We start from the raw sequence: 26,110 nt of genomic DNA on the forward strand, positions 1-26,110 counted from the left end.
TTTCTAAGTCGTTTCTCGTTTTTCTCGCTCTTTGGCTGCACTTCTAAACGTCTTCTTTCATCTTTTTCTAGTTCAGTACTCAGTTTCCTGTATGACTCTCTTCCAGTTTATCTCCTTCTCGTGAAGTCCCTATCTTCTCATCCTAACTTTTGTTTTTTGTTGCTCATCCTTTCACCCACCTATGCCTGTTTCTTCCTTCCTCGCCTAGTCGCTCTCCCCTCCCCGCCCCTTATGCATCTCCAGAGTTGGAGTGCGTGTGTTTAGACTCCCCCCTCAGCTGTCGGACTAGTGTCAGGTACAGCCTTGCGAGAAGGAATGAAAGGGCAGGCCAGGGGGAGCGGACAGACACGCGGATTTCTGGATTGCCAGTTTCAGCATTAGCACGCAGTCTCTGCATCCTCCGCACGCAACGGGGAGGTGACTGACAGAAGGCACTTTAAAGGTTACTTTTTTCTCACTTTCTCCGGATCATCTCGGAAGCTCCCTGGGGACCCTGCACGACGTCCCACGTAGATTATTACTAGCACGCTGCCCGCGCGGACGAGGAAATAAAGACCAACCAACAGCCTGGGACGGAGCCGGGCTGCCTGCAGCCAATGCACACAGAGGCCCCCAGCCGTGACGAGCAGAGCCGGGATTTGTCCGGCCCCAGAGGAAGCTCCCTCACGCCGCGCTGGCAGCAGGGGGGCGCTATATAAGGCCCGGGCACGGTTACGGCTGCAGACTTTATCCTAAGAGTTGCGTGCAGCAAACTACAGCATCTGCACACCTCCTCTTAGGGCTGGACTGTAGATACACAGTGCAGCTACCTGGCGCTGCACCGGTGGTACCTGCACGGGTCAGGTGTTCTCTTCTGGTGGGAGTGTCCTCTCACACGGAGGTCTGGTGGCAGAACCTAGACTTCAGGACCCGCCGGGAAAGCTCCTCTACCTGCCGGAGGCGTGAGCGGCGACTACCTACCTGTGTGCCTACGTGCAGCTTCTGAGCACACCCAGCGCCTGGTGTCCCCTTGCTGCTGCGAAGCGCTGTTCACCCGCAAGGCCGAGGTCCAAGACAGCAAAGAGCGACCCAAGCTTTCAGCAACAGGTCAGTCTGGAATTGTATGAATTAACCCCCACCCACCCTGCTAGTGGCACTGTTGTTATGGAAAACGCGCTGCAATTGTCAATGACGTACAGAAGACACTGTCCGATGCCTCTGTTGATAGAAGCTCTTGTGTTCTCGCCAGTGCGCACTTTGTGGTGGCCCTGAGTGAGAAGCAGTAATGGTGGTACCTTATTTGAATGAGAAAACGAATGAATAAAGTGCCTAATGCAGATTTCAATCTCTATCGCAAAAAGAAACACTTTGTGTGCAGTTGTTACCTTTTAATTATGTGTTGCCATTTTTACAATTGGGTACGTTTTGATGGGTTAAGTGGAATTCAGTTGTATTATATATTTATTTGGTCGGGAAAGCTGCGCGTAAAGTTTGCCACTATTCTGAATATTTCTTATCTTTGTAGCTGCACTGTTTGCCCCGGGGGGAGCCAAATCCTCCCCACACTCAAACTGCACCTTGCATGGCTGATATTTGGAGAGCGACGGAGCATGTCTAGTTACTGTTGCGTGTGTTTTCCTTCCTAGAGAGCGCGCACATTGACATATTTTCGTTTTGATAACACAGCTGGTATGGACGCACTGAGCGCACAGGTGATATAATTGTCTTGCTCTTAAAATACCGTTGTGGAAATATGTGTATTGGTTTTTATGATGAGTATATGCGATATAGTGGACATGCCGCCAACTTCAGACCCTGAAGGGGCCAGAATACAAACATTTTGCACAACTGTCGTAGACATTTGCACCAATTTTTACACCATCTGACCAGTGCAAGAACGACGCTCTTATCGACCAGCCGGTGCATAAGCAGGTGTTTGCTTCCGACGATGAATGCAGGCGTTTTTGAAGTGGCGAACCTGTGCCAATTCGGTAGTGCACTGGTCAGTGCAAATGGCGGTACACCATATATTCGGCACTGAGGCATTTATGCGACACACATGACCTTTTTTACTCTGTTTTGCCACTTGTTAATGTATCCGAAAGTTATTTAGCGCTCACTTTGCAACTACATCTTAAGAACTCTTTGGATCTTTGTCAAAACACTTCCTCTTCCCCAGTCAATGAGCATATCTGACTCACTTATGTGAGAATTATCCAAATGCACGAATGACAAGCTGTATAAGTAACATTTTTGCTGTAATCTTGTAGATAGTCTGTATTTAATTAATTGAGGTGATTCCTGGACAGTTTTTTTTTAAAGATGAACGAGCATTTGAGTTGGTAATGTGCTGGCATAGACAGCAATGACATTCACTGAGTTGATACTAGCTTCTCTTCCAGAACCAGACTCGTTGATTAAAGTTATTGTCGGGGAAGTGGGCGGGGCGGTCTCTTTTTTACAGCGGAGGCAGCTTGTTTAATGGCTTAAATGTTTACTTGTGTAGAATTCTGCTGCTTTTTGACCACGCCTCTTCCCTACTCCAACTTCCACTTATTGTAACGTAAGGTCATTTATTTAGCGGTTACTACCATGACGATGCGTTAAGGCGCTTTTATAGGGTAGAGGGTGGAGGTAATGTACACCCCCTACCACCACCAAGAACTAAGACAGGAATACCCGCCGCACCCCGCACAGCAGCCCTAGCACGTCCTTGTGGAGGGAGCGTGGGTGCGCGTCCGTGCGTCATGAGCGGGGGCCATATCTGGAAGTTGTCCCCTTTTCACCGCCGTGGAGTGGCCCGTGAGGAGCCGGAAGGCTCGCTCGTCGTGCCTCCGGTCTGAACACGTTCACTCCAGCTAACCTCTGGAGCAGAGCGTGACCTGGCGTGTTTTCTCAGAGGCAGAAACTGCACCCCTGCCATGACAGGGGGCATGAACGGACTCATTGTCCGAGAAAGAGCTCGACGCGCTTGACCGGTGTTTAACTTGTAAAAAAAAAAAATAGCAGGGCTCTGGCGCCGTGGTTGGCGAATGCCAAGGGTGCCCAGTGGCGTAGCTATCATAGTGCAGCAGGTGCGTTGTCGCCGGAGCGCCTATTTTACTACGAAAAATGGCTGTTTTCCCTACAAAACCAGGGCATGGTGGGACAAATCCTTTGCTAGCATTAGGGCTCTGGACACTCTTGCTACGCCAGTGAGGCAGCCTGATCTTCATTCTATCTCGTACCCCTTTCTTCCACCACCCACCTTCCTGCCTCCTCATCTCACTCGTATAGGTTCTTTTTCAATTCCAACCCTCTTTTCCCACGTTGTCACTGTTTTTATATATTTCTCTTTCTCCATATTTCCCTCTTTCTAACCCCTTGATCTGGGTCAAAGTCTGATGAGGAAAAGGGATAGCCGGTACCAAAAAACGAGTCCTGGTGCCCACCACCGGCACAAATTAAGCACTGCCAAGAGAGGTAGCAGGCAATCTGCTTTGTGAGAGGGTGCGTTTTGTGAATAGCTGCGGCCGACTTCTGTAGCCAGAGAAAAAGAGAGTGCACTGGGGACGGGTCATGGAGAGAAAAAGCGCTTCAACGCCTAGCCAGGGGTAGTAAGCGCTACATAAATGCAATTTACGATACAAAACGATATGTACACATTGATTTCTCTTCAGTGGGAGCCAGGAGGAAGCCGATCACAGTGTGCTCTTATCACGCGGCAGCGCACATTGTCCCCGCCCCACACCCGTACATTAGGTGAGAGGCGCGCCTCACACACGCTGTATTATAGTTAATAAGAACAATTATAGCACATTATTGGGCGGGAGAGAGAACATATGTTGTCTTATTGTTGACACCAGCAGATTTTGAAATCACCGGCTTGGGAGAGAGCGCGCGTTGTTTTATGCAGATGCAATGGAGAACGGACCCGGAGAGTAGGGGAGAGTTTCCAATAAGCTGGTTTAAGGAAGAGCTGGCGAGCGCGCGCCTAGTGACGCCACTGAACTAGGGAGAGACAGTGCAGTGTGACCCCAATGGAGATAGAATATATATAAAAGTGACTGGCACAACAGACGAATGGATGAAGAGGGATGACCGACAGCCACTATATGTAAGTATAACTCCTTTTTAGTTAATAAAACAAAAGGTATTGGCTAACAGCAGACCTAAAAATTGCAAAATGGGGTTAGGATATATACTGAATTAGCCCGATGCAGAATTATTTTACATTTACCAATTACAGCCCACAAAATGCATAGAGGTTTGACTATAGAGAGGAATTGACACTTCTTCATCGATGTGAGAAGCTAGGGTTCTTATTGTAGTAGAAACAGGGAGAGCGCATGTGCATCAATCAATCAGTAGATTTGTAGAGCGCTGCTTGTCACCCATTAGGGTAACTAGGCGCTGGCACGGTCCAGTTGATTAGCCAGGTCTTCAGGGACTTTCAGAACTCTGGAAGAGATGGGGCGGTCCGTAGAGGAAAGGGAAGCTCGTTCCATGTCTTCGCTGCAAGGTAGGAGAAGGAGCGAAATCCCCACCTGCTACGTCGGATGCAGAGGTGAGGGTTAGAGAAAGGGGCGTGGAGCGGAGGTGTCTGGTGGGCTGATGGAAGTTCAGGAGTTGGTTAGAGTAGGCGGGTCCGTAGTTGTGTAGGGCCTTGTATGCATGGGTCAGGAGCATGAACTATTAAAGAGCGTGCATCAGGGCAATCCTAAAAGGAGTGAGATAATTTACAGAAGTAATCTTACACAGTGGAGGCGTAAAGTAAATACCATATAGAGAACAGGAATCTTGTGACCTTGTACAGAAAGTACAAAGATGTGGGAAACCCTATAGACCCTTGGAGGCTTGGGCAGTTTTATAGAGAGTAACAAGTGCCTACAAGAGGTTTCGTTTCACTATGCTAAGTTTTTAAGTGTATCAGACACAGACTCATTTATTTTGTTCAGTTAACATTGATTCTGAACCTGAGAATAATCAAAACATTTATCTATCATATAGGTGCTAAACTCCAATCATGAAACTCATATCAAAAGGACACAGGAATATCTTATTTTCAAAAGTAGATACATTTTATACAAGTAAAAACCAAAGGGTACTGATTACAAAAGTTAATACAGCAAAAACAACATGAAAGGAGGAATGTATAGATTAGCCTACAATTCATGTATATGTACATCTATTCCTATACTTTTCAGGTAACGTGTCTAAGCATACAAGTACAGTTACTGCTTCATCAAATTGTCAGGAAATAGATGGAAAGTCAACGTTTCGGTCTGTCGTGGTGTTAATCCGTCAGACCATCATCAAGACGTACAATCAGTTTGCATGAAAAAGACCCTTATATTAGTGGTCAGATTTTAATATAAGATCATGTGCAGTTCGAAAATTGCCTTGAGAACATCCCGATTGATGATACCATACGCGTTGCTACTTTTTTCAAATTTTAAACAGCAATATCACATATTGAATCAGCTGTATTGCTTAAATAAAAGCAGGGAGTGGCTTATTGCCTTAGAGTGACTTTCACGTCAATGAAGTCCAGCCTCTGGTAAAGCAGTTTACCAATTTTTGAACTGCACATGGTCCTATATTAAAATCTGACCACTAATATAAGGGTCTTTTTTATGCAAACTGATTGTACGTCCTGATGATGGTCTGACAGATTAACACCACGACAGACCGAAACGTCGACTTTTCATCCTGACAATTTGATGAAGCAGTAACTGTACTTTGTATGCTTAGACACGTTACCTGAAAAGTATAGGAATAGATGTACATATACATGAATTGTCGGCTAATCTATACATTCCTCCTTTCATGTTGTTTTTGCTGTATTAACTTTTGTGATCAGTACCCTTTGGTTTTTACTTATATAAAATGCATCTACTTTTGAAAAAAAGATATTCCCGTGTCCTTTTGATATGAGTTTCATGATTGGAGTTTAGCACCTATATGATAGATAAATGTTTTGATTATTCTCAGGTTCAGAATCAATGGTAACTGAACAAAATAAATTAGTCTGTGTCTGATACACTTAAAAACTTAGTATAGTGAAATGAAACCCCTTGTAGGCACTTGTTACTCTCTTGTACAGAAAGATCATGCATCAAGAATCATGCACTGTAAAAGGAAGGCATGCGTCAAAGTATCCCTATAGGCAGATCATGCATATAGAAACCATAGAGAGAGGACAAATCCATTCAATACGAAAGAGACATTATACATTAAATTGGAAACGATTCCAGTCCGGATCTTCCAGAAAGCTCGCAGCCAGTGTTGTTGAAGCTACTGCAAAGGTGCAAGTGACTCTCGGCTCTCTGCCGCTTCCCGCTTCCTACTTACCACGCCAATATTTTAGTCACTTTCAACCCGCCAAGCGTGCGGGGGAGTTGGGGAGCAGCGGCGGATTCCTTTGAACTTTTATCGGCTCCACAACCGCCCTGGAGGGCAGGACGGCAGTCATCGAGCCCGTTGGAGCTTGGTTGCGTAGGAGCCGTTTGAGCCGGGGGCAGCGGGAGTCATTCTACCCGTTCCACCGTTTCTGACTGGAGAGTGCAGGATTTCCGTGCTTGCTCGAGGTCAGCTGCAGGGGAGGCGCAGGCGGAGCTGGGAGCCAGTGGTCTGCGATCTTTTTGCACTCCGAAGGTGGACGCCTGAGTTTCATCAGTTTCATCAGGAACTCTGGTTCATCTTGTATGCCTGCACGCCTGTACGTGCACGCTTGTACGTCTAGGGGCAGGAGCCTCTCCAGGTGCGCTTTTAGTTAACTACAAACCCGTATTGGACCTGTATTGGACTCATATTGAGCTTTTCTGCAGACCCGGTGTGGCCTCTTCCACTTGTGTTAGACTTTTGCACTACCCCAGACTGCTCTGGTGCTCCTTCGGCCTTCGGAAGATTGAGTTGCCGAGGATTGAGCCGCGGCTGAAACCGTGCATGGTTTAAACTCGCTTGTAGGCTCCCTGTCACTGTCCCGCCACTGTCCAGGATAGCCCGGAAAGCAGCTCGTGAGGGGTTGCCATCACCACCGTCGCTCACCTCCCCTCCCCAGACCAGATCCCCGACCCTCAACCCCACTAACGTTGTGCCAGGGGTACAGGTGCGGTCCCCCCTGAGAGAGTGCATGTGGTGTGGGGGGGTAGCGGCTTGCTTAGGAGTTCCAGTTCCTGTTTTCAGACTCACTGGCACATGGCGTACTAAAAGGAAGTTTATAGCCACTTAGTGGATTTCTCAAGCACACAGACCACATAAGAGGATTGCCGCTCGTAGGCTTGTCGCTGCTTGCACGTTACTTGGGCAGCTGTTGCTGGACTTCGTGGGTCATTGTGGGCTCCGCCTGTGTACGCTATGCTGTTTGGGGGCTGTTAACATCTTGGATTATTCCTAACCGGGACTGCGAGGACCAGGCTGCTTGGCGGTGTTCGCAGCTGTCTCCTCTTCCCGGCCCCTCCCTCTGCAGGCTTTTAACGCCTCGCGGCCCCCACTTCGCGAGTGCCGCTCGTAGGCTTGTCGCTGCTTGCACTTTACTTGGGCAGCTGTTGCTGGACTTCGTGGGTCATTGTGGGCTCCGCCTGTGGACGCTATGCTGTTTGGGGGCTGTTAACATCTTGGATTATTCCTAACCGGGACTGCGAGGACCAGTCTGCTTGGCGGTGTTCGCAGCTGTCTCCTCTTCCCGGCCCCTCCCTCTGCAGGCTTTTAACGCCTCGCGGCCCCCGCTTCCCGAGTGCCGCTCGTAGGCTTGTCGCTGCTTGTACGTTACTTGGGCAGCTGTTGCTGGACTTCGTGGGTCATTGTGGGCTCCGCCTGTGGACGCTATGCTTTTTGGGGGCTGTTAACATCTTGGATTATTCCTAACCGGGACTGCGAGGACCAGGCTGCTTGGTGGTGTTCGCAGCTGTCTCCTCTTCCCGGCCCCTCCCTCTGCAGGCTTTTAACGCCTCGCGGCCCCCGCTTCGCGAGTGCCGCTCGTAGGCTTGTCGCTGCTTGCACGTTACTTGGGCAGCTGTTGCTGGACTTCGTGGGTCATTGTGGGCTCCGCCTGTGGACGCTATGCTGTTTGGGGGCTGTTAACATCTTGGATTATTCCTAACCGGGACTGCGAGGACCAGGCTGCTTGGCGGTGTTCGCAGCTGTCTCCTCTTCCCGGCCCCTCCCTCTGCAGGCTTTTAACGCCTCGCGGCCCCCGCTTCGCGAGTGCCGCTCGTAGGCTTGTCGCTGCTTGCACGTTACTTGGGCAGCTGTTGCTGGACTTCGTGGGTCATTGTGGGCTCCGCCTGTGGACGCTATGCTGTTTGGGGGCTGTTAACATCTTGGATTATTCCTAACCGGGACTGCGAGGACCAGGCTGCTTGGCGGTGTTCGCAGCTGTCTCCTCTTTCCGGCCCCTCCCTCTGCAGGCTTTTAACGCCTCGCGGCCCCCGCTTCGCGAGTGCCGCTCGTAGGCTTGTCGCTGCTTGTACGTTACTTGGGCAGCTGTTGCTGGACTTCGTGGGTCATTGTGGGCTCCGCCTGTGGACGCTATGCTGTTTGGGGGCTGTTAACATCTTGGATTATTCCTAACCGGGACTGCGAGGACCAGGCTGCTTGGCGGTGTTCGCAGCTGTCTCCTCTTCCCGGCCCCTCCCTTTCTGACCCACTTTCCTCATTGCGCAGCTCTGCTTCCGCGCGCAAGCAGGACGCGCGCGGGTCGTAGCCCGGGGCGAAGACCGGGCAAAGAGCGGGCCGTTTGAGGCCGTTAGAGGACGGGAGAGACTGGGCCTGGGCCAGTTCCCCTGACCCACTTCGGGACCGTATCTGGATTTAAAAGGGTAATTTGTGCTGACTTACTTCAGAGATGATGACCAGGGAAACAAGGAGCAAAAGCGTTATCGGCTGTTGCTGCTACAACAAAGGGAACATTGGATAATTACTTTGTGAAAGCTGGCTCCCTACTAATTGAGGATATTACGCTTCTCGAGAGGCGAATATCCCAGGAATTAGACCGGGTGAGGAGATCGTCAATGGGTCCCTTAGCTCAGGCAAAGTCTCCTGAGGCAAGCCCAGATCTCATCGTGTTGGATATGGGGGTAGAAGGCACAAATGACCCCTCCAGGACTTTGGACATTTTAAATTGTACCTCCCAGTTAAGCATGAAAGACCTTAGTGATTCTGTAGATCTTAGTATGCTAACTCTCCCGCCAGCTCAACCCCACCCCATACTTACTACCACCCTTAATTCTGACCCTGAAAAGGTTAATTCTACAGGTCCTAATGTGAATAAGCGGAAGGGGATTAGAGAAGGTGCAATTCCGAAAAAGAGAGGAGGGACCAAGAACAAGGGTGGCCGGAAGCTGAATATCTCCCCCCCGCATCCGCTATCAAATAGTCCACGTTTAAACACAAGGGGAAGAACGCAAACTGCTAGAGCTCAGGCCTCGCCTTTAAATTTTCCGGGGGAGAAAAGCACTCATCCCAATCAGAATTCTCCCGAGTCCATTGAGGAGGATGTCACCCTTGCTGATATAGGCGTACTTATAAGAAACCTTTTAAGCCCCCTGGAAGAAAGGCTAATTAAAATTGAGGCCAGGTTAGTGGCTATAGAAAAGTCGACAGTGCAACTAGCTGATAGTTTTAAAGCAGCTAGCAGTGGTGGGGCCAAGGTTTCTGCCAGAGAGACAAAAGAGGGACCTTCCCAGGCTACCAACCAGGCCAAAAGTGTTATTTACACAGCGCAGCAGGCAAAATCTACCCCGCCCATAATCACTAATATACTTCCTGAGGCTATTGTCCCTCAAAATCCTGCAGAACAGCATAATCACTCATCCCCTTCCCCAACTAGTGCTAAACAAACCAGGGATAATAACCCCGCCCCTATCAAACCACCGAATGCTGCAGAACAAATGGCTGAGGATGTTAATAAGAGGACGAAGCCTAGACTAGTACATCTTCCCCCAGAGGCAGCACCATATACTGTAGTTCTAGCAGGGATACCAGAATTGAATATTTCCTCCAAAGAATCCACCGCTTCACTGAAGAACAAGGTGATAAATTGGCTATCTACACACAGACCACTCCCGGAAGGCATATCGAGCATAGTCCTCATGGTTCGAAGGGTGCCTTGGCTGGGTAGCTCAACTAAATCCATAAATGGTGATTGTGTTATAGTTAGTTTTAGAGATCATAGGACAGTCCAGCATATATGCGGATGGATATCAGAGGATGAGGGGAGCACCATTCAATCCTTACCTCTTTCTTTTTTTTATCCCCCTCGGGTTTATGATAGAGAGGACGAGATTTGGGGGCCTCGGATACAAACACTGGCTGGCTGGAAAGATGGGAATAGAAGGGGAGTTTTCTATCATCCCAGAAGCCAATATCAAGGATCCCCTGAAATCAATGCTCAGTGCACTAACATAGAGAGAGGGGGTGGGGGGCTGACAAGTGGATGGAGAGAATTCCCCAACTCCAGAAGACACCAGCAAACCCACTACACCACGAACATGGATGACGAGGGATGGGAAACTTGCCATAGGAGGGGAGGCAACTGGGGCTCTAATGAGCAAGATTATCACCCCCAGAGATTTGCCCAGCCATTTTATCTCCCAATGCAGAACAGGTATAGCCAACTGGATAAGGTAGACTGACTATTCACACGTAGAAGCAGCCAGTGCAATTATATACCATCGGAGGGGGTGGTGGTGGGAAATAGATCAGAGATAGAGCTGGACGATGCCCAAGCACATTACGGCGATTTGGGTAATTTTACTGGTGAGTCACGAAACAATGTCGGGGAAGAAACAAGCTACCCCCTAGTATATACAGAGACCATGGCCAGTGACAAAGGGAATGATTCCATCCATACCACTATTGCAAACAACAGGCCTCTCCCACAAAAAATACTGTCATGGAATGTGGCAGGCCTGGGAAACAAGTCCAATTGCCAGGAATGGATCGAATATATCAACTCTAAAGACTTATGCATGTTCCAAGAAACTTGGGAGAGGGAGGAACACCTAAGGCAGGGTTTCGCAGTTTTCTCCATTCCTGCGAAATGGGGGTGCAGGGGTCGTCCATCGGGAGGCCTTGAAACTTGGGTCGCAGTCCATTTGGGATGCCAGGTCACGCGTTTCCCATTGGCATCAGAGGACATACTTGTGGTTATACTGGAATGGTCCAACTGCTGCAGACTAGCAGTGGTAAATGTATATTCGAGGCCGGTTACTATATCGCAGGAGTCCCCTACCATTGAAGAACTGTCGGATGTTCTGGGTGAACTCCCCAAGGGGACCCCTTTTGTAGTGGGTGGGGACTTGAACTCACACTTCGAGCCCCTAGCTGGTCTCCTGGATGGGGCTTCCCTAGAGGAAGATGCAAGTTGGCGAGTTCCACCGACAGTATCTATACCCCCCAAAGCTTGGACCCCTCTTGCACTCCAGATCACTGCCCTAACTCTGAAACATGGGGTGAGGGCCTGTAATGGGCGTGTTAAATCGGATATCCCGAGCAAACCCACGTTCAACCGGAAGGGATGGGAGTCAAGATTAGATTACATTTTAGTATAATTATCCTCGTGGTCGCATGTCATTGACTTTAGGGTAATAGACAAAGAAGATAGCGACCACAATGCTTTGGAATTGGACTTTCTCCTTCCTGGCCGGGATCATGGGGAAGTAGAATTGCCGAAGATAAACCCGGACCTAGCCCTAGAAAGCAATAGGAGGAGAATCAAGTGGGAGAAATTAGCTGCAAACACAGTTAAGCTCCCTCGGTTCTACAATAATTTTATCCCTATATTGGAAAAAATGGGTAGCTAAATGATGAACCTAGCTCAAGGGAGAAAAATAATCAAATCTGGTTGATGCATGAAGAAGTCGTTAAGACTCTGACTGCAGATTTATTCAATAATGGACCAAGGAGGGCGGGTGGCAAGACCCAGCGCTCATGGTATAATGCAGCGTGTCGCAGGGCAAGGAGGGATCTTTTGTCGAGTATCAAGAATCGTAAAAGTAGGCCTGAGATTCAAGCTAGGAGATGTGAATACAAGAAGCTGGTCTTTAATGCCAAGATTGAGTGGGACCAGAACAAATGGGAAGAACTTGCTAGCTCCCTAGCCTCCATGGACTCACAGAGGTTTTGGAGAATTGTTAATACAGGTTCTGAGGAACTCGTCTCGGCAATAGAACCGAATATCTCCCCTAAGTCGTGGCAGGAGCACTTCAAGTCTCTTTATTCAGTGGAAGTAGGGCATGGAGACTGTAAAACCCCACCCGTATATAACTACCCGGAAGGGGACCCATTCACCGAAAAGGAGGTCCGGGTTGCCATATTAGGCCTGTCAACTGGCAAGGCACCCGGTCTGGATGGTCTCCCTGGTGACCTTTTCAAACAGGAGCCAGATATATGGGCCCCTTATCTCCTGGTATTGTTCAATGCGGTTTTAAAGGGGATGGAGGTGCCCTGTACTTGACTGGGCGCAGAGGTGGTTCCGATTTTCAAGAAAGGCTCGCCTCTGCTCCCATCCAACTACAGGCCCATCAGCCTGATAGATGTGTCCCAAAAACTTTTTGGGAGGCTCATTTTAGATCGTCTCCAGAATTGGATAGAGGAAACCGCCACCCTGAGCCCATATCAGGCCGGGTTCAGAAAGGGGGTATCCACCATGGACCAAATTTTTCGCCTCAACCTTATCTATTGGAGGACGGCACTCGTCGAGGGGGGCAGCTTGTTCACGGTGTTCGTGGACTTGCGTGCCGCCTTCGACTTGGTGCCTTGATCCAAACTCTGGAATGTCCTTGAGGATCTGGGAGTCCCGCCAGACATCCTGGCCATCCTGATTAAACTACACCAGGACAATTACGCGCAGGTCAGGTGCGGCAGGATGGGGGGCTTAACAGAAAGATTCCCCGTTGACAGGGGGGTGAGGCAGGGATGCGTACTCGCACCTACCCTGTTCTGTCTCTTTGTCAACGGGGTAATAGCCCACCTGTCCAGGATAGAAGACATTGACGCCCCCAGATTGAATGGCAGCAGGGTGCCCGCCATAATGTTTGCGGATGACACCCTTGCTGCTGTCTAAATCCCCTATGGGAATTCAACGGATAGTGGATGGGTTCTTGCAATTTTGTACTGAGAGGGGCCTTGAAATTAATGCCTCCAAGACAAAATATATGATTTTGAACCCTACCCCCTCAACACGTCCTAACCCATTGTTGGGTACAGTGCGCTTGGAGAGGGTTTCCACTTTTGAATATTTGGGGGTAACCCTGAATGAGAAAATGACATGGGGGACACATATCATCAAGGCAAATATGAAGCTTTCACAGAAAGTGGGTGGTATTTCCAGAATGGTGGGCAAATCTATATACCGCCCACTGGGCCCCATGATACAGATTTATAAATCCCAAGCTCGGGGCTCAGTTACATACGGCGGCGAATTATGGGGTCACACTCCTGCTAAAAACCTAACAAGTACAGAGAACACATTTCTCAGGCAGTTGGTGGCTCTCCCTCCTAGTACGCCATTGCTCCCTCTGAGATTGGACCTAGGACTTAGGCCCATCGCCGAGGAACTTGGCCTAAAACCATTATCTTTTTGGCAACGATTATGGAGTAGCGAGGATCTAAGCGATTATAGAAGCGAGCTACAGGAGTTCCTGGCCTTACCGAACATTAGTAATATCCCATGGCTAACTTACATAAAAAGATCTTGTGAAAGTTTAGGTCTAACGGAATTATGGACCGACCCCGCAAACTCAAGCGCGAGGATCCCTCGAAAGACACTTTCTAAACTTTACTATCAGTCGAAGTTGAACACCGCTTTAGACAACACACGGGTGGGCTCACTGACTAATTTATTCATACAATCAAAAGATTCCTACCTAATGGAAAGTGTTTTGGATGGCATGGCACCTGTGCTGGCAAGAAAGCTCTTCCTACAGTGGAGATATGGCTCTCTACCCTTGAGGGCTTTCACCACCACTTGGTCCCAACCTCCAACAAGTGAGCAATGCCCAGCCTGTACATATCCTCGGGAAAGCGATTTACATGTGGTCCTTTTCTGTAAAGCCTATCGAAGAGCGAGGAAGCATTGGCTTCTACCCATTCTTAAAAATAAGGGGTTTAGGAAATTCTTGCCTGCGTTTAGAATATTAAAATCTGATTTGTCACCTCCGATTGTCTTTGCAGTGGCAAAGTTTCTAATGGCCATGCCATGTCCGATCTAGTCTTTTAAAAGAGGGGGGGGTCGTATAATGTTAAATGATTTTAGAACACCCTTTCCCATGTTTTTAAACGTCTGTTTTATGAAATTTTTGAAAGTTATTGTTTACATGTAAATGTTTATAACATTGGAAACTTTTAAATTTTAATAATTGTCAAGTATTTATATCTTTGATGATCTAAATGATCGAAAATAAAGATTTGATTGATTGACATTAAATTCACACTACAGGGAAAATGTGCATCTATTAACCTTAGTGAACTAGCATGCATCAAAGTAACCCTACAGATGGAGCTTACATCGAGTAACCCTATAGAAAGCACGCATTAACATCACAATAAACACAAAGCATACATCTAAGTAACACTGCAGACAGAGAGTACACTTCAATTATCAACATAGAGAGCTTTGGCCAAGTGACCACTACAGTGAGAATATATCAACCTAACCTTATACACAAAAAATTACATCAGTCGCACCCTCTAGAGAAGGACCTTGCAACAGGGTAACCCTATAAAGAGTGTCTGTATGAATCTCACCCAATAGGGAGAGTATTCAAAAATGTAATCCCAACGAGAGAGAGAATGTAATGAAGTAAACCTGTAGGGGCAGAGAGTGTTTGCATCAAGTCAACCCCATAGACAGAGAACATACATTAAGTAAACTCTATAGGGGTGTAATGTAGGGAGTTAAGTCTGCATTGAGAAAGAACGTACATTATTGAAATTCTATAGAGGGATAACATACATCTTGTAATACCTTCAGCTGAGTGGAGCGCAGAGATCTCACTCAGCTGTCTCCTTGGAAGCACAGTACCTGCTCTCCGTGAGCGCTGCAGTGTTGACTGCATGGGACTGACCTAGCCGACGGCATGCAGTGTCCTCTCTGCTGTTGCGCTGGCTTTGTTCAACATTTGGTTTGCTCCGGCAACCCTAGGGCAGGGCTAGTTTCCTTTGCGTCTAACTAATTGCTGCAGCAACCAGTGTGGCTGCACTAAGAGGCGTGGCAGCGGTTCCTTCACACGGGGCAATGTCAGTCCTCTGTGCCTGCCGTATTTTGCAGACTCCAGGAGTGGCAACCAGTGCTGGCCCCACCCTGGGTTATCGAACAGGAGCAGGCCCTAGGTGCAGGCTGCCAGAAAAGTGCCAAGTGAAACACCAGGTGCTTGAGTTGAAGGGTGAAATGTAAAGCACTCACAGTGTACTAATCTTGGACAAAAAGAAAGGGCCAAAGAGAGCACTCCATATGCTGGGAGGCAGTTCCCAAAACACGTTTCTTCTTTACCATAAACGGGTGAAGGACAGTCGAACCCTTCTTCTGCCTCATACAGGAGCAGCAACTGCAGGCCAATCCACCCCTCATACAACAGAAAGGGTAGCGCTTCCCACGTAGCTCTTCAGTTCTTCAGCAGGTTACTTTGGGATCCAGCAAGGCTCTTTTCTTGAAGTCTTTGATTTCCCTGAGACTAACAGGAGGCAAGCACACACAAGATCTTGGAGATTCTTCCCAAGTAGGATACTGCAGCAGGGCAAAAAGAGTCAGTCCTTTTCATCCACCACAGACAGAAGCAGCAACTGAAGGCCAATCCACACCTCACACAGAAAAGGCGGCGCTCCTCACATAGCTCTTCAGCTCTTCTTCTTGGTAGGGTCCTCTAGTTTCCAGAGGAAATCTAGGGTCTTGGGGTCTAAGGTCTCACACTTATACCCCAGTTTCCCGTTGTTCACTTTTCTTCAGAGACTCTGAGCTCAGTCCAAATCAGTTCTATCCTCCCTTGTCCAGCTTAACTGCAGGGGGTAGACACAGCATTGTGCAAGGGAGACACAGCCTATTCAGGTGCTAGCAAAACTCCTCCCTCCACTCTAAATGCAGACCAGGTCTATTCAGCCTAGCGATGAGTCACCCAGGCAAGGCAGGGCACACCTAATTCCCCCTTGTGACTGTCCAGAGTGAATGCACATCCCCAGATCCTGTAATAAAAATCTGAAATAACCTGGTATTTGTAAAGCGCAAACTAATCACTCCCAAGGGTCTCAAGGCGCTGGGGGCCGTTCGGGAGATTAAGCGAGCTATTGCCCAGAGTCACAGGGTGCTGGGCTGAGCTGCCGCTGGGAATCTAACCGTGAGTCCCGTTCTCCGGGGTCAGCCACCCTACCCGCTGTGCCACACCTCTCTGGTCACTCCAAAACCAGACGGTGAATACACAAACAGGCAGAGGTACGCAGAATGGTAAGCAAGAAAACGCAGACTTTCTAAAAGTGGCATTTTCAAACACACAATTGTAAAATCACCTTTACTAAAAGGTGTGTGATTAAATCATGAGTTCAGAGAGCCTAAACTCCACTTCTCCATCTTGTCCCAATTGAAAGTTTTACATGTAAAATATTACAGTGCAGCTCCAATGATAGCCTATGGGACATACAGCCTTTCAACAGTGAAAACCGTAATACACAATATTTCACTATCAGGACATGTAACACACAACAACAACATGTCCTACCTTTCACATACACAGCACCCTGCCCATGGTGGTACCTTCGACCTACCTGAGGGGTTCCTTACATAAAGGGAAGGTTTGGGCGTAGCAAGTGGGTGCATTTGCCAGGTCGACAGGGCAGTTCAAAACTGCATGCAAGAAGTCAATTATGATGTGTTTTGACCCAGGGTCTTCATCACATGACTTCAGGAGTTGTCAGTTGCTTACATATATTTGTATGCATTTTATATGTGTGTGTGTGTGTGTGTGTGTGTGTGTGTATCAGTGGCGGCTCCTCCGTTAAGATGGAGGAGGATCACCCCACTGCTCTCAGCAGTGAAAAAAGGAAAAATAAAATGGTAATAAAACATGTTATTATCATTTTATTTATCCTTGTTGAGCTAAGTTCAAAGCGGGCTGGGGCTGGGCCATTCTCGTTGACAGCAGCAGTGGTGACACTGCTGCAAATGCGCATGTAGGTTTGGCAACATGCGCATTTATATCTCTCCACCCGAGCTGTGTTGCTCAGCTGGGTGGAAACAGGCACAGACTTCCAGGGCATGACTGAGCATCAGGCAAGGCTGCTTAGACCAATCCTGGTACTCCTAAGTGGTTTTTAACTTTTTTTATTTTCCCCCCACACTGCTTCCTGCACTGCCCCCCCACACTTTTTTTCCACGGCAGCCACTACTTACGGTCACCAGTAGGTAGTTATAGTTAGGACCTAGTTCCCATAGGAAGATGTCATTTTCAGGTGGCTATATCATTGGCGCTGCTTGATGAATCTCCATGAAATTCTCCCACAAAATGTGCCTGGTACTTTAAATGGAGTCTGGAAAGTCTCAGGGTGATCCGTCAAGTGGGGGCTGAGAAAATGGTGCCCCAAAATGCATTTTACACATGTTAATTCCCATAAAACCTTTGAACAAGCCTACAGACCGAACTGCTGGACGGAATTACACCAAATTTTACAGGAAGCTAGATGTTTGTACGCAGATTGCGCTTTTTGTGATTTACTGTAAATCTGTTTGGAAGTTTTTGAGATACTAACTGGAGAGCATATTTGTATAGCTGGGGATGCAAATTACTTGAATATTCCCTCATGAGTAATCCCCAGATTCACGCTCACTGGTGAACTTCTGATTGGCTGGGCGCACCTTCACAAAAGTTGCTATTTTGTTTGTCGGGGAAACGGTCCTCTGGAGGAAAATGTATTTGCAAACTCAATGAAGGGGTCAGGAGAGAGGTTTCCTGACCCCTTGTACATATTATAAAAAAGGAGTGAGCATGTGTCATGGGGTCAGAAATCCATTAATCCCTCGTAAGGCTCAGCGAGGCCCCCGTGTAACTCCACAGGGGATCCGCGGAGCTTGCCCAGAATCACAGCATGTTGAGCGTCCCTGCCGACACTAGAACCTGATTTGCCAGCTCCGAGGTCAACCGCTCTAGCCATTAGGCCACATCCTCTCACCTGTGAGTGAGTAGCTGTGTGGGTAAGTGAGATGCTGTGTGAGTGGCTATATTGATGAGTGAGTGGGTGTGTCTGTGGCTTCATGGATGAGTGAGAGTGGTGATGTGAGTGGCTCTATGGGTGGGTAAGTGGGTGTGCAGTGACTGTATGGGTGAGTGATTGGGTGTTTGAATGGCTATTTGAGTGAGTGACTGGGTGTGTAAGTTGCTGTATGGGTGAGTGAGTGGGTGTTTGAGCGGGTGTTTTGTTAAGTGAGTTAGTGTGTGAGTGGCTGTATAGGAGAGTGAGTGTCTGTGTGAAGGGCTGTAAGGGTGAATGAGCAGATGTGTAAGTGCTTGTATGTATGTGTGAATTGGTATGTAGATGATTGTGTGTGAGTGTATGGGTGAGTGAGTTGCTGTGTTGAGAGGCTGTATGGATGAGTGACTGGGTGTGTGAGTGACTGTGAAGGTGAATACATTGTGTGAGTAGCTGTATGGCTTAGTATGTGGCTGTGTGAGTGTGGCTGTATGGGTGAGTGACTGGTTGTATGAGTAGCTGTATGGGTGAGTGAATGGTTGTATAAGTGGATGCACAAGTGAGTGAATGGGTGTGTGAATGCCTTTGTGGAGGAGTGAGTGGGTGTGTGAGTACTGGTGTGGGTCTGTGAATATGTATGTGAGTAGTTGTGTGGATATGTGAGTGGATGTAAGAGAGGTTGTATGGGGGTGTGAGTGCCTGTGTGAGTGGTTCTGTGGATGATATCATCGGTGATGTCATTTGAGATATATAGGTTACATTGTCAGAGGATTGAAATTTCCACTGTGTTTGGTCATGGGGATGCAAAGAAAAAAAGGGGGGTCTAAAAACATGCTTAAAATTCAATGCATTTTACAAAAACTTTTGTATTTCACGCAGCGGCAAAATGGCTGCACGGATTGTAATCAAATTTCACAGCAATGTACGTAAGAATATGGAGATGATTCTTTTTGCTATTCCAAGTGATGTTGTTATGAAGAGGTTATGAAGTTATAAGGACCGACAACTTAGTGATATCTTGTAGCACAATACTACTAAAAGTAGCAAGGAAGCCCAAAAAATAAAATAAACTGCAAATGTAAGTTTGTAAAGTGATGTTATTATGAAGAGGGTATGAAGTTATAAGGACCGACAACTTAGTGATATCTTGTAGCACAATACTACTAAAAATAGCAAGGAAGCCCAAAAACTAAAATAAACTGCAAATGTAAAGTTTCAAATTTACCACAGGATCAAATGAAAGACTCATTTATGGTCACATGCTACTAGAAACCTATAAACAAATACAGAACAAATAGAGTACATCTTAATCTACATACGTTTTCTTTGCATGCTCTCAGGCTCACAAAATAAACCTGGCCCAACAAGCCAAACAAAAACCATCTTTCTTATGCACCCCGTGTAACAAAATGTAAAATTGGCCTAGCAGTGAGCCACACAAACTACTATTTGGAGGGCATGATAATTGGCCACTAGGAAAACATAATAATTATAATTTTTATAGCAATAACAATGATTGCATTTCATTCACTTAGTTTTCACATGTAGCACAATCCTACTAAAAGTAGCAAGGAAGCCCAAAGAATAAACTAGACTGAGTATGTAAAATTTCAGATTTACTACACAAAGAACCTAAAGACCCATTTATGGTCACATGCTAATGGAAACCTATAAACAAGTACATAACTAATAGAATACATCTAAATCTTCATAAGTTTTCATGGCATTATCTATTGCTCACAAAGTAAAACTGTGCCCAACAAGTCAAACAAAAAACATCTTCCTTATGTACTCCTGTGGAACCAAATGGAACAAGCATTGGCATAGCCAATAGGTCTTGCTTTTGGGATCTTATCAGTGTTTAGCCATGCAACATTTGATGTTGTTTAATGAAGGATATTGTGCTGGATAACTAAACACTTACAATGTCCCAAAGGCGAAACCTATTGGCTATGCATTGGGGCGCCTTTTAAGTGTTTAGGTAGAGCTATTGACTTTGCCAATGTTTCTAAGCTGTGCTGTAGAGAAGTGTGGCTGCTGTGCAGTATGCTAAGAAATTGTAATTAAAAAGTGTAAGAAGCACTGAGTGATGCTGTGGTGTCATTGAGTGATGCTGTGCTGGCCCTGAGCGATGTTGTGGTGGCCCTGAGTGATGCTGTGTTGGCCCTGGTGATGCTGTGGTGTTCCTGAGTGATGCTGTGGTGGTGCTGAGTGATGCTGTGCTGATGCTGTGGTGAAGGTGAGTGAGGCTGTGATGGCCCTAAGTGAGGCTGTGATGGCCCTAAGTGATGCTGTGATGGCCCTAAGTGATGCTGTGGTGGCCCTGAGTGATGCTGTGGTGGCCCTGGGTGATGCTGTTGTCGTTCTGAGTGATGCTGTGGTGGCACGAGTGATTCTGTGGTGGCCCTGAGTGATGCTGTGCGGGCCCTAAGTGATGCTGTGATGGCCCTAAGTGATGCTGTGGAGGCCCTGAGTGATGCTGTGGTGGCCCTGAGTGATGCTGTGGTGGTGCTGAGTGATGCTGTGGTGGTGCTGAGTGATGCTGTGGTGGCCCCGAGTGATGCTGTGGTGGCCCTGAGTGATGCTGTGGTGGTGCTGAGTGATGATGTGGTGCTGCTGACTGATGCTGTGGTGATGTTGACTGATGCTGTGGTGGCCCTGAGTGATGCTATGGTGGTGCTGAGTGATGCTGTGGTGACCCTGAGTGACGCTGTGGTGGTGCTGACTGATGCTGTGGTGGTGTTGAGTGACTTTGTGCTGGCCCTGAGTGATGCTGTGGTGGCCCTGAGTGATGCTGTGGTGGTGCTGACTGTTGCTGTGGTGATGCTGATTGACGCTGTGGCGCTGCAAAGTGATGCTGTGGTCGTCCAGAGTGATGCTGGTACTGGGGATAGCATCAGTTAAAGTTACAGACCCTATGTTACTGTAACGTCTGCCCGCCTAAATATCTCCATAAAAACTTCAACACAGCTGAACAGCTCATCTTAAACACGGGCCTCAGGTGCTATACTTGACGCGATGTCTGCTACCGGAAGGTACAAGTGTTTAAGAAAATAAGCCCGCCGACCAATGTGGTCTTAAGTAAATAACATTACGCTTTTGGAGACTGCCTATGAAAACAAGGTCCTTTGGGTGTCCAAGACTCCCAACTGTGACCATCAGGAGGCTAATGAATAAGGTGCAAATAAAAGATAAGTATGGATGTGCTACTCTCTCATCACTGCATTGATGTATGAAAGTGAAGCTAAACTTCCCCTCTTTACCCCGCGGACCACACTCTACACCCACACTTGCAGCCATGCATGCTCCAGTCTACAACAGAGTGGAAAGAACGAAGCCCAAAGCAGCCACAAACGGCAGCATGGGCATATACAACTGTCGTTATTTGATGACAATAACCAATAATTCCCTTGTGAACTGATTCCCGAAACTACATCCACGATGTATTCGCCACTGAACAACGAGTGCATAACACTCAAGAATGACCCAGCTGAGCAAGGCAGCAAACACAAAAGGTCCATAGACAGAAAGAAATAAAATATGTATGAAACATGCACTGCAAAGAGTGCATGGAGCAACGCAACAAACCACGCCGATCATATGACTGACAATGAGGACGTTATCGATAATAAAAAAAGGTGGACCGTGTCACATTAGGCGCGCTTAGCAGCACCAATCTGAAGAATGAAAATGCGCAGCTACTTATCCGTAATTTGTACAAACTGCTACCACGATTAAACAAGAATTATGCTGTGAGGCATGAGAGACTGGAAGTAAGAAAGCTGGACGGCGGCAGACAGGGCGCGCGAGAAGAACTAACAGGAAACGTTGCGTGTGAAACACGGGGACGCGAGGGCAAGGTCCGACGGCGCTGGAACTGGGAGCAAGGAGGGCATAGGAGGGAAAGACTGGAGAAGACGAAGGTGAGGCATAGAGGGGAGGAGCCAAGGTGCAGGAGAAAGGAGAGCGCGAGTGTCACAGAGGAACTGTGGGAGGGGAACAAGGAGACAGATGGACGGACGCGAAGAAGAGAAAGGGGAGGGAACAGAGACAGGCGGGAGGAGTAAAGAAGGTAAAGGGCGGGTTGTGGGTGGGGCGAGGGAGGGGCGCAAAGAAGGAAAACAGGACAGAGAGGCACATGGAGGGGTGGAGCGAGGCGCACGCACTTGTGTGCGTAATTGCAAGCTGGTGGCAGGGGAAAAGCCTTTGGTTTGGTAGCACTTCGAAATGCCACTGACTAAATGTCTCAGCCAGACCAGCGCATGCGCTGGATCAGGCGAGACCTAAAAATTACCTAGCAGTGAGCTACACAAACTACTATATGGAGGGCATGATAATTGGCCAGTAGGAAAAATAATAATGATCTTAATTTTTATAACAATGATTGGCTTTCATTCTCTTTGGGCGTTATATGTAAAACAATTCCACTAAAATTAGCAAGGAAGCCCAAAAAACCAGACTGCATATGTAAAGTTTCAGAATTACTACATGAACAACAAAAAGACACATTTATGGTCACATGATTATGTAAAACAATAAACAAATACACAACAAATACAATAGATAAAAAGAAAGATATCACTTTAAATCTGATTGCCACTTTGTAGCTATAGTTAGTATTCCTAAAGATAGGAATTCCTCGTATATTATTAACTCCCTAATAACTTTCCACCCATATGACGAGTCACCACAAAACTTTCCAGACTTATAGCATTTTTACATCTTCAGATGATGTACATTTCTGTGGTAAATGGTTAAGGGGGTATAAAGATAAAAGGGGTCCCAAAACACATTTTTCCTCCAGGGCATTTTCCATACACTATTGTATTTGACATAGCACAAAAACGGCTAAATGGATTTACATGAAATTTGGTAGGATTGTACACAATGGTGCAGAGATGATGCTTTTAGGGTACTGCAGCTAAGTAGGATATTTTCTAAGTTATAAGCCATTTTAACTTAGTGATATCTATCACTGCGGTACTTTTGGGGAATTTCACAAAAGTTTGTGAGACTACCGTGGTACATGGCCATAAACTTATTTAATAATATATAAAAAATATAAATACATTTCCCTGCCTATTAATACTTTAATAAAGTGGTAATAGGTAGGGGCCGACTCCTTACCTATATCTTAGTCTCTAACACTGAACACAGCCAAAGTGTGATAAAAACAATATGGCTGCCTTTTCATTCTCTAAAAACAGTCATTACCCAGTTATATACTGGCTTGTCGTCGCTATGTACCACAGTATACTGCAGAATTAGCACAGTATTCCATGGCCCAAAATATAACTAAAGCCTAGCTGTATTATTGGAATTAGATACCCTTGCGTCATGCATGGAGTCAGATTTATAAAGCAACATAAGGCCACCATGCGAGGCCCTGAGTTAATTGGTAAACCTGGAGAAATGCAAGGCAGCACAATTGGCTGTTCTGAGTTACTCTGCGCACCATATTCTATATTGCTGTAAATTTCACATTCATATATATTCCACACCACTGTAGCCCCTCCACTATACGCTATTGCACTCTACTCCACTCCACTCTGCACTTCTCCACTCTACAAGACTCCACTCTACAACTCTACACCTCCCCACTCTCCGCTATTACACTGTATGCAACGCCACTGTATGTCACTACACTCAACTCTTACACTGTAAGCAACTCCACTCTACGCTCTCCAGTCTATGTCACTCCACTGTAGGCCACTCCACTAGATGGTACTCCACTATACTTTATTCCACGCTACGCCACTCCACTCCACTCTACAACACTCCATTGTACGCTATTCCACTGTATTTCACTCCACTGTACACTATTCCACTCTATGCCTCTCCAGTGTATGGCATGCCACTCTGTGCCACTTCATTCTATGCTATTTGATTTACACCAATCAAATGTATGCAACTCCACTGCATGCTTTTACACTCTACATCACCCCACTGCACGCCATTTCACTCTACACCACTCCATCATATGCCACTCCACTGTACACTACTCCACTATACACTATTACACTCTATGCCACTCTACTGTACAACACTTCGCTCTACGCCATGCCACTCTACTCTATTACACTGTATGCAACTCCACTCTAAGCCACTTCAGTATACACCACTCTACTGTAAGTCACTCCGCCATTCGCTACTCCAGTATATGCTGTTCCACTCTCTGCCATTCCTTTGTTTGCCACCCCACTCTATGCTATTTCACTGTATGTCACTCCACTGTATGCTACTCCACTGTAGGCCACTCCAATGTTATACCGCTCCATTCTACTCCAATTCATTCTACGATATTCCGTTGGATGCTACTCCACTGTACACCACTCCACTGTATGCTATTACACAGTTTTACGCACTTAAAATGCTTTGATGCATAAATTGAATATCCATGAGCAAATATCTTTTTTGAATGTCGCCTCTTGTTCTTGTTCTGTTATCTAGCTTTAAATGTATTTGTTTCCAGGTATTTTGGACACATTAAGTCAATAAATAACCACACAGTAAGGCATTGAAAAAGGGTGTACCCAAGGTGCTATTTCAGTAGTGACTTTAAACTGTGCTTTCATTTTAGGTTGCTTGCGATGGTTTACCCCAGAATGGGCATGGGTTGTGTTATTTCATGAGGATCCTTACATTTGATACACCATGAATAAATCAATGTTTTTCTAATATGGATCTATCTTTTATGAATGTGTTGGGATGTACCTTAATTGAGAAAACCTAGTCCTGCTCATTCATTTTGTTTTCCATCTGAAAAAAGCGATTTTTGAGTTATTGAGTACACAGCATTAAACTGCAGCTCTATAAAGAATTACTTCCTTTATACATTTTTAAAGAACTGGTAAAGTGATTTCATCTATTCCTTACAGGTCAGCCCTGCAAGAATGTATGAGGAACTCTCCACGCCCTGCCTGGCACTGCTGCTCTCTGCCCTGCTTACCATCTACCTCTGGAAGTGGCTGAGAAGGAAGGATCTAAACGGCAGGACAGCCCCCCCGGGCCCATTCCCCTGGCCAGTGATTGGGAATGCAATCCAGTTAGGGAAAGCTCCACACGTCGCCTTCGTTGGTCTTGCTAAGAAGTATGGCGATGTCTTCCAGATTAAGCTGGGAAGCCGCATTGTGGTTGTGCTGAATGGCGAGCATGCTATCCACGAGGCCTTGATCAAGAAAGGCAAGGATTTCGCTGGGCGGCCTGATTTTCTCTCCTTTCACGTGGTGTCTGGAGGCAGGAGCCTGGCTTTTGGGAACTACTGCGAGCGTTGGAAGGTGCACCGCCGGATGGCACAGTCCACTGTGCGGGTCTTCTCCACAATCAACATGTGCACCAAGAAGGACTTCGAGCGTCACGTGCTGGCTGAGGTGCGTGATCTAATCAAGGTATTTGTTGAGCGCAGTGTCAATGGTGCGCACTTTCACCCTGGGCACAACGCAGTGGTTGCCGTAGCCAATGTGATGAGCGCTCTCTGCTTTGGCGCCCGCTATAGCCACAATGATACTGAATTCCGCGCGTTGCTTAGCAGCAATGAACAGTTCGGCAAGACTGTGGGTGCCGGAAGCCTGGTTGATGTCATGCCTTGGTTGCGACTTTTTCCAAATCCTGTGCGCACGGTCTACAGCAATTTCCTGGCCGTCAATCACCGCTTCTACAGCTTTGTTTACCACAAGTTCATGCAGCACCAGAGCACAGTGTCCAAGGGGATCACACGCGACATGATGGACGCCTTCATCCATATTCTGGGAGGAGGACAAGATCAGACCAATGGTCTAAAGCTGCTGACTAGTGAATACATCCCATCTACCATCACTGATATCTTTGGGGCTAGTCAAGACACTCTGTCTGTGGCCCTGCAGTGGCTCATCCTCTTCCTCGTCAGGTAAGGTTTTACCTGCTTCATTATATTTTTCGAGTAACACTTCTATAGAGACACTTATGGTTAACTTGTTGTCATCTGAAACCTGCTTCT

At 47.1% G+C, this 26,110-nt stretch overlaps 1 protein-coding gene across 1 annotated transcript in view; it reads left to right on the plus strand.

The window, feature by feature from the left end:
* Positions 1–348: 348 nt before the first annotated feature.
* Positions 349–26,110, plus strand: part of CYP1B1 (cytochrome P450 family 1 subfamily B member 1) — a 69,477-nt gene continuing 43,715 nt past the window's right edge. The window contains exons 1-2 of the mRNA XM_085611416.1: positions 349–1,086; positions 25,014–26,020. Of these exons, the coding sequence (XP_085467542.1) occupies positions 25,029–26,020 (992 nt within the window). The 5' untranslated portion in view covers positions 349–1,086; positions 25,014–25,028. The remainder of the gene's footprint in view (positions 1,087–25,013; positions 26,021–26,110) is intronic.

The sequence above is a fragment of the Triturus cristatus genome, chromosome 6 (assembly GCF_964204655.1).
Source record: "Triturus cristatus chromosome 6, aTriCri1.1, whole genome shotgun sequence".
Classification (NCBI taxonomy): domain Eukaryota; kingdom Metazoa; phylum Chordata; class Amphibia; order Caudata; family Salamandridae; genus Triturus; species Triturus cristatus.